General features: G+C 38.4%; 1 protein-coding gene across 1 annotated transcript in view; it reads left to right on the forward strand.

Moving 5' to 3' along the window:
• Window positions 1-9,702: 9,702 nt before the first annotated feature.
• Window positions 9,703-10,095, forward strand: part of LOC143034684 (uncharacterized) — a 16,476-nt gene continuing 16,083 nt past the window's right edge. Inside the window, exon 1 of the mRNA XM_076201058.1 lies at window positions 9,703-9,738. Within this exon, the coding sequence (XP_076057173.1) occupies window positions 9,703-9,738 (36 nt within the window). The remainder of the gene's footprint in view (window positions 9,739-10,095) is intronic.

Raw genomic sequence — 10,095 nt, forward strand, 5'->3', positions numbered from 1 at the left:
TCGAAGGATGTTTGGTAAAGGTATGTGGGAAGAGATGACGACTGTGTATAGGAGAAGCAAGCACATGTTGATTGTTTTTAAGGTAGGACAAGGGACGCATGTGGGAAGTGTGGATACGTGATTAATCAGAGGATCAGAAGAGCAGCGCTTGCAATGCTTGTCACACTGTATCATGTATCATACTGTATCTATGTATTTTCATATATCATTCTGTATAACCTTAGTGCATATCTTTTATAGATTATTACTATATATAATATCTTGTCTAAATCACATATTGAATATGAATATCGAACATAATGTTATGTATCATATTATCGGATCTACCCTTTCCACACCTCCAATATCAGCTTCGCATGATCCCTGCATCGACCAACTGCCTTTGGTCAAACGCAATGCAGCAAGACCCAGTGCAGCAAGATCTAAAGCCTAAGCAATCCAATAAAAAGTGACGTATTGTATGTGAGCTCGATACGTTATCCACTAAGCTGTATATATACATACAAATACATATATATATATATATATATATATATATATATATATATATATATATATATATATATATATATATATATATATATATATATATATTTGCATTTATCAACCACAATTCACTTTAAATCTAAGCCATCAACATCGAGAAGCTCGAGGAGGCATACATGCAGAAATTGAAAGGTGGTACAGTCAGGGACTCGAACCTCCGCTAGCACGTGACAATTGATAGTAACTTATCCGATTGCGCCATAACAAGAGATATAAGTTGAGCGCAACTTTTCTTATATATTTGTATGCTCGATTTACATGTACACGAAATTTTGCGTTCAACCCATCTCCAACATAATAGTACAATTAGTAAGTATACAACGCGAGAAAGTATTTGTACAACACTGAATGGTCCCAATGAACAGGTTTACATTTATTAGCCACAATTTACTTTAATTCTAAGCCATCAACATCGAGAACCTCGAGGAGCCATACATGCAGTAATTGAAACGTGGTACAGCCAAGGGATCGAACCTACGCTAGCACTTGACAAGAGATAGTGAAAATTTCGTGTACGTGTGTAACTCGAGCATGCAAATATATAAATGTTGCGCTTAACTTATATTTCTCTTGATGGTGCAATCGACTAAGTCACTATCACTAACAATTTTGTATACCAACTTGTAGTATTGTGATGTCTCTCAGCCTTGGAATGGGATCGGATTCAGACAGCTCAGTTAGCAGGTGAGCTAGGTACCACTTTACCCTGCGGTGATTTTTCATTGCCCTCATAGTTCTTACCCAACAATTTTATTCAGCTGTTGAAGTGCCCTAAATCCAGTAGAAGATCCAGCAGTGTTTGTGAGAGGAATACGAAACTATGCATCATCTTACAGTTGTACTAATTGTCAATAAACCAGGTTATATGCAATTTCCTGCTCAAGACGATCTCAACACATAATTAATCTTAACAGTTGTGTCGGAGAATCTACAACTTGTTAGGACGTGACACCACGTAACCAGGGATGTATATAACTTACGACAATTAAATCCTTAACCCCCTACTACGATGACATTATCTCAACATAGTAGTATTTGTACTAGTATTCCATTGCTGATAACCGGCGCTTCTATCCTTGGGGACAATATAGTACCAAAGAAATGGAGCCATAGAGGGAATAGAGGAGATATGTAATGAGTGTAGGAGAAACGAGGTTATTGGAGTATTTCTTATAGTAGAATTTAAGTTTCGGCCACATAATACTGTTTTACTCTGGTCCGTAGGGGTGTTATTAGAGTCCTTAGAATATTGAAGGCATAAAAGCTGTGTAGCCGATACTCAGCAAAATAGAATAATCTGGAATTGGATGTAATGAATGTGTTGTAAGTCATTGTATGTCAGAGGTTGATTGAGGTCGTCCTCAACCCTTCATGATATTGGTGTACCTGCAGCTGAATTAAACAATTTGAACTTAGCCAGAATTAGACAACTAAACTTGATCTCCTGGCGTCACTTCAGATTTCAAACTCTTGACCACAGATGGTCTCGTTCATCCATGGAAATACTGCTCGGCGCAAATTCTCAGATGTTTTGACTCGGCTGCTTTTCAACTTCTTGCGCACGATGGAAGATGTCGACCAATCGAAATTCCATTTTCTCCGTTCAAGTTCCCTCCTCAGCTGGGTAAGATCACCTGATGGAGGTCATTGTGGTGGTGATGATGAGGGCTGGGAGCAAAGGAGAAGCGGTGGATGACAACGTCACTGCAAGACGACGTTAGTGTGATGAGCAGTGGTTTTTTTTTTGTTTTTTTGTTTTTTACTTTTTCCTCGTTTCTTTTCGTTGCTTTTTTTTCATTCATTTTTCCTCTGCTTTATTCTCTACTGTCTCCTTTTTTGTTCCTTCATACTTCCGTTCTGTCGTTACCATTTTTCCTGCAGATCATTTCACTCTCCTCTCCACTTTGCCCATAAATAAACAGATGACAGCTCCGTTCATAGTGTGAAATTCATGTCCCATCTTCAAGAGATGCAACTCTACTTTATTGTGTTAGGACCAGTAGATGTTAACCTTTTACTTCCGTGTTGGTGCTACATTGATGAAATAACCTGTTGGAAGGTAGAATAGAAGGAAAAGGTCTGCCCAGTACGGTAGGAGTTAATCAAAATAAACTAACCATTTCATTACCATAGTGTCATGGAGATGAATAAAATCAGTTATCGGCAACCAGACTCACATTAAGAATATTACCTCATAGATAAAATTAACTCCCAATTGTGACTGATGATTTTGGTTGTCTTTGAAGGATTAAAGTTAACTGTTTTGATTAGGTTGACACCACACGATTTCATGGCGCTCAGGGAAACTTCTTGGCCTTGATGGTTTAGAAATTAAAACCGGATAAGTGAAATGTTTTGGGTAGCGTACCATTGAAAGGGTGTTAGGGGAAAGGGTAGCAGAACGAGGGAATAAGTGAGGGGAAATGAGGAGGAAGGTCAATCAAGCAAGGGGATGGGAGGGGAAGATATGGGAGGAAGAGCAAGCGAAAGGGGGGGGAAGTGAGAGGTAGTGCGGAGAAGGGGATGAATAGGGGAGAGAAAAGTAAACTTTCTAGAGGAAAAGGGGAAAAATAGAGGGAGACGCTTGAGAAGGGAGGGAAAACAACATAGAGAAGAGTAGAGAAAAGAATAAAAAGACATGAGGAGAAAGAGGAAATTATCATACGCAGAGAGGAAAGCCGAGAGGAAAGTAAATGGAGACCAGAGCAGAGTGAAAAATACATCCACCAGAAGGGAAGGGTGAAAGGAAAAAATTGGAGAAAAAATAAATAGAGACAAGGATGAAAGGCAAAATGAAAAACGAATATGACTGAAGAAATAATTGAAGAAAACAAAGATGAAAGAAGTGAGGAGAAAGGGTAAGCAAATGAACGTGAAATGAAGACAACGAAAGAGAAAACGAGATGAAGAGGAGAGAACTGAGTTTTAAAGGGGAGAAAGACGAAAGAGAAATACGAAACAAATTATGGAAGAGGAAAAGCAACAGAGAGAAAAAGAGGTGACAAATGAGGGGAAAACTTAACAACAGAGGAAAAGAGCAAGACAGAGTAGAGATAACTGAAAGGAAAATAGAGACAAACGAGGGGAAAGGTGAGAGGGGAAACAGGAAACGACGAGCTGGAAAATGGAGACAACAAAGGGGAAATGCAAGTTCAGTGATGGATAAGGCAAATCGGGTGAGGGTAAGGTGAGGGGACTGGAAAGGTAAGTACAGACCAGGGCAAAACTAGAAAGGGAAGGGGCAAGACAAGCAAAGGGAGCAGAGTAAGGATAAGTGAGGGTAAAGAGAAGTGAGGGTTCTGCCAAAGGTAAGTCAACCATCTAACGCTAAGAAAGCTTCTCTAAACTGAATAAAAGCGCTTGGAATTAGCCAGAATGAAATTATGAAATGTGCCAAAATTGTCACAATGTCGTGAAGAGATAGTGGAAAATAATAGAGGGCAGTAGAGTGGAAATCAATAGAGAAAGAATAAAAGAAAAAAGTAAAATCAAAGGCAATTAAAAAAGTATTGCAAATATTGGGTATGAAACAAATAACCTAACGTTGCACATCATGGAATTAAAAGAAGAAATAACCTTGAATAATAAAATGGAGTTAGAAATATAAAAATCAGATGAGAATAAAAAGTAAATAAATGGGTAGGCTGGAACTGGCCCGCTATTTGGGGTACGATAGGAAGCACCCAGGCAAACAGAGATGGCGAGGGGGAGAAAACGAGTAAAGACAAGCGAGGGGGAAAGCAACCAAGTTTAGAGAAAGAACAAAAAAGAAAGAGAAGAAATAGGACAAACGAAAACGCGAAGGAACGGAAAGGGTGAGAGTCCCAAGTAGATGCATTAAATTTATCAATATAAAGGGAACAATCACAAATAGATTAATGAATAAATAAATAATTGTAGGAAAATTCTTTGAGTAGCAGATACCTGTACTCATCGTGCTCTGTCACTCATAGTATATATATCCTTTGCTGCTACAATAAAGGCAACTTGATCCATATATAAATAATCAAGTAGTTAAACTGGGAGAAGTAAGTAAATTACTTTATAAAGACAATTGATATGACATGCAAGTAATAAATACATGTGTAAATGAGTAGAATTCACCAAAGTAAAACAATAAAGACAGTCAAAGGAAGTAAACAAGTAAAAACAAGGGAAGGGAGAGAGAAGGTAGAAGGTGGGGTAGTCACTCTAACTGTATAACAAGAACGATAACGGCACAAGACAGAACCAGAACATTCACGACAACAATCCTCCAGACGATAGTTGATGAATCAGGGCTAAGAACAAAGCCCTGGGGCGTAAAGACAACAACATAAGTTAATGGAATGATAATAACATCAGTTAGAGAAAGTGAGAGTAACAATATCATCAATGTCTATGGTGACGGCAGAAGAGGAGAAGAAGAAAAGGAAGAGGAAACGGAAACAAAAGCAAAGGATGAAGTGGAAGAAGGATGAGTGCAGGGAAAGACCCAAAAGACATGCTTGTCAACGACTATTAAGACAAAATCTCCTCATGGGGAATCGATGGCCAGATCATGAAAGAGCAAACGAGCGAGCCTCGGCGAGGAGTAGAGAAAATACAGGATAAGGGAATACAAGGATGGCAAGATAAACCAAGACAACACAAGACAATAAGAATTAAATAAACCACGACAAGACAAGACAAAACAAGACAAGGCAAGACAAAGCAAAGCAAGGTAAGGAAAATGAAGCAAGATAAAGCAAGGCAAGGCAAGGTAAGGCAATGCAAGAAAATACGAGATAATACAGAAGAAGACAAGACAAAAAAGATAAGACAAGACAAGATAAGACAAAGTAAGGCTAGACTAGGTAAGGCAAACCAAGAAAATACGAGACAAAGTATGGAAATACAAGGCAAGGCAAGGTAAGGCAAGGCAAGATAAGACAAAATAAGACAAGACAAGACAAGACAAGACAAGACAAGACAAGACAAGACAAGGCAAGACAAGACAAGAAAAGAGAAGACAAGGAAAGGTAAGACAAGACAAGACAAGACAAGACAAGACAAGACAAGACAAGACAAGACAAGACAAGACAAGACAAGACAAGACAAGACAAGACAAGACAAGACAAGACATGACAAGACAAGGCAAACAAGGCAAGACAAATCAAAATAAGGCCAAACAAGACAAAAAAGACAAGAGAAGACAAGACAAGACAAGACAAGACAAGACAAGACAAATCAAGTCAAAGTCGTTAGCACAAGATAGGATAATATAGGACAAGGCAGGACAAAACAGGACAAAATAGGAAAAGACAGAGCAAGACAAGACGAGACATGGCAAGAGAAGGCATGGTAAGACAAAGCAAGACATAAAAAAGACAATGCATGCCAAGACAAGGCAATATATAACAAGACAAGGCATGACAAAACAAAGCAATACATGGAAGACAAGACAAAGCACGATAAGACAAGGTATAACAAGGCTAGACATAGAGAACCATGACAAGGGAAAACGTGATAAGACAATGCATGACAAGACAAGACAAGACAAGACAAGACTAGGCAAGATAAGAAGGATAAGAAAGACAGGACAGGACAAGGGGAAAACAAGGTTGGTAAGACAAATGAAAAGAAGGTAAGACAAAGCAAGGCAAGACAAGACAAGACAAGACACAGCAAGCCGTGGCAAGAAAAGGCAAGAGAGGCAAAACAAAGTAAGAGATGATATATCATTTGAAGAGAAGGTAAGTCGAAAGAATACAAGTAAGACAAACAAAACACAAGAAACTAAAGATAAGGGAAATGGGAACAAGGCAGACAAAGACAAGGCAAGGAAAGATGTGTTAAGACAATTCAATTGAAGAGAAAGCAAATGGAAACAAAACTAAAGACAAGGCGTAAGGCAAAATTGAATGCATCAGAAGACAAAATTAAATAATATAAATATAAAGAGAAGAGATGTCTAGATAAAGCAGTAGCAAAGTCAGCCAAGAGGAGACAAGGCAATAGACGAAATATAATAGGATGAGACATGATGACATAACGCGACGAGACATTACGTGATACGAGTAAGACAAGACATGGCTTACAAAACACAAAATAAGGACAAATTAAAATGCACGCGTCCGGACAAATTCCCTTTTTTTTCTATACTCATCCAATTGATCAGGTAAAAATACTTTATAGCTCTTTATCATGCGCCTACAATAACAGCCTCCCGAACGTTTGACACTTTACATGCACTTCGAACCATTCATACAAACTTACCAAGCCGGATTAAGCTACTATGGTGCACGGAATAGGTCGGTGGTCTTACACTTGACCATAAAAGCACTTTAATTGCTCCTTGATAGGCCCTCTCTCTACCCAGATCCCCCTAAGGAAAAGATAAACTTCATTTAAGGTTGTCTTTACGGAAGAGGCCTCCTTTCCCAGCAGAGGATTGTTTGATTCTCTTTTGTTTGCGGGGAGGATCCCACGCTTTATATTTACTCCTGAACAAGACCCTCTTTTTCTATTTAATCTTGCATAGGACCCTTTGCTTCCTATTTGGATCTGCTGAGGATCCTTAACTTCCCATTTGCTCCTGCAAATAATTCTTTGCCGTGAACATTTGCATCAATAAAGGATTTCTTGCTTCCATCAGCACTTGCAAAAGATCTCGATTCCCATTTGCAATTGCAGATTAATCTTTGCTGCTCATTTGCGCATACAGAGGATACTTTGCTCCCCCATTTACTCCTGCAGAGAATTGTATGCTACCTATTTGCGCCTGGAAACGATCTTCGCCCACCATGTACATCTGTAGAGATTCCCTCACCCACCATTCCCGTTTACAGCGGATCGTATGCCATCCATTTGCACCTGCAGAGGATTCTCGTTTCCCACTTGCAACTGCAGAGGATCCATCGCTTCCCATTTGCACCTGCAGAGATTCCCACGTCCGCCATTCACTCCTGCAGAGGACTCTATGCTACCCATTTACACCTGCAAAGGATCCTCACTTTCCATTTGCATTTGCACAAAAACACTAGTTTCCCATTGGAACCTGAAGAGAATCCCTCGTTCCCCATTCACTCCTGCAGAAAATTCCATACCATCCATCTGTACCTGAAGTACTTCTTTATTATTTTTGTCCTTGCAAAATGTATTTGGATTCTCATTCACTCAGTTTGGATTGAGATGATAGGTACGATGAAGAAACTTATTATTGAGGTTCTCTCTAGACATCCTAAACTAAATATAGAATAGACTGAGCCTTTGTTGCAACAAATTTGCAGGGCATGGCGTCACAGTACAAAAATATATGATCGTAGGAGACAAGGAAGCCTTTTTAAGTAGATGTGATACAATGTAACTTCTTGAAGTAATTGATTACCGAGCTGACGAGGGGTAAAAAGAACCTGGACTTACTGTTAACAAAGACTAAAGGGCACAAAACGTATTAGTGAGTGATAGACTGGGCACTAGCGCTCATCAAAAAACATAATTTAAAATCAAATAGGAAGAAATAGATAGTAAGAATAACATTATAGTATCTGACTTTAGAAAGGCTAATTCTGAGGTAATGTGTAAGCGTGGTACCCCTTCGGGGATTAATAAATCTAAGCTAGACCATGACAAATTGAAAATATGAGATTTTCTAAGTGATGTCACTAACGAAGTCAACCTGGAGGTCACAAACAAGGCCAGAGGTCTAGAAGAATTGTACAATACCCTCACTGCTAGGATTCTGATTAACCAACAAAAAATTATACACTACAGGAATACTAGATCAGAAAATAATGCACCTAGATGAACGAAGTATAGATTGAAAAATGAAATAGAAAGAGGGTTTTATGTTTGGATGAAAAGAGGAGAAACGCTCCTTGGGACTAGGTACAATGAAAAGGCTAGACTGGTTAAAAAGAACACTGCAGAGTGAAACGTAACTACGTAATTTAGGTTGCCAGACAAGCAGAATATAACCCCAAGGGTTTCTTTTGTCTTTACAGAACTAAAAACAAAGAAAAGATTGGCCCAATCAAAATTTATTAGTATGTTTTGATACAGAGGAAAAAAATAAGCGAGGCGCTTAATAAATGGTTTTTATCAGTATTTACAAAAGAGAGGTTAGATATGGTACCTGATTGAAACTTGATCTTCTGTGGGGAAGAGATAGACTAATTAGCATTAGAATAAAAAGAAAGATGTAGTCAAACAGTTAGATAGACCTAAAGATAAGAAATACCGGGGTCTAGACGATTTTTTTCCGATAGTATAAAAGAGGGTAAAACTGACGTATTTAGAATGGTGGCTGATACTCTATACATGTCTATTTCATGGGAACAGGTAAATGTTGTTCCTGTACTGAATAAAGGTAATAAATCTTCTATGCACAACTACAGACCAACCAATTTGACGATGGTTACAGGTAAAATGCTAGAATCATTAATAGCAAATAATGTCAGGGAATATTTAGCGAAGCATATTCTGATTCATGACTCATAGCATGGATTCACCAAGTGTAGGTCGTGTGCAACTACTCTTTTATCCTTTAGCACTAATTTCTACAAGGAGGCACATAACAATAATAGTTACAATGTTATATACCTCGACTATAGCAAAACGCTCAACAAGGTACTCCACCAAAGCCTACTAAATAATACCAAGGCCCATTACATAGGAGGAAAAAGTATTGGATTGAATTAGAGCATGGATTAGTGACAGTGGAGTTCCTCAGGGCTTGGTTTTGGGTCCCTTGTTGTTCATTATGTATGTAGATGACTTAAAAACTGAGATTAATAGTGACGTTAGTAAGTTTGCGGAATGACAATACGATAAGACGCCATATTAGGTCGGGGGAAGATCCCGGGGTACTGCAGCAGGTTCTTAACAAATTATCTATATAGACAGTAAAATGGCAAATGGACAATATCTCAAAGTGCATTGTGTAAAACGTAGGATTATACGACCCAACTAACAGATATAACTTAGATAATACCATACTAAATAAAGTAGAATGTAAAAAAGATTTAGGAGTGGCAGGGAATCTGGACTCTGAATGGATTTTGAATGCAGGAAAAAGTGCATTCGTGTGAAGAATAGAGCTAACAAGACATTAGGATTTATGCTAGGATGGTTACAAACAGAAGTGCAGATAAAATCATTAAACTCTATCTGCGATAGTTAGACCCATCCTTGACTATGCGGTACATTTTAGGTCTTAGTCCTGCAGAACGGGTATAAATTCACTAGAATCAGTACAAAACAGAATGGCCAAAAGAAATACAAGTGCTCAGAAATTTACCATACAAAGACAGGCTTAAGCACCTTAACTTACACTCTCTGGAAAGACAAAGAGTGCTGGGTGATCTAATAGAGGTATTCAAAAAAGTTCATTGGTTTTAACGAGGTGATGTATGGAAGGTCATCATGTTAAGATAACAGCAGGACGCGCAGTATTGGATTAATATTGGACAAATTTAGGCTTACGAAGGAAACAGGCAAGAGCTGGTTTACCAAAAACGTGGTAAATGAATGGAACATACTTAATAAGAATGTAGCGAACGATGAAACAATTGGTAGTTTTAAAAGAAG

The sequence above is a fragment of the Oratosquilla oratoria genome, chromosome 2 (genome assembly GCF_046742065.1).
Source record: "Oratosquilla oratoria isolate Oo_2021 chromosome 2, ASM4674206v1, whole genome shotgun sequence".
Lineage (NCBI taxonomy): Eukaryota > Metazoa > Arthropoda > Malacostraca > Stomatopoda > Squillidae > Oratosquilla > Oratosquilla oratoria.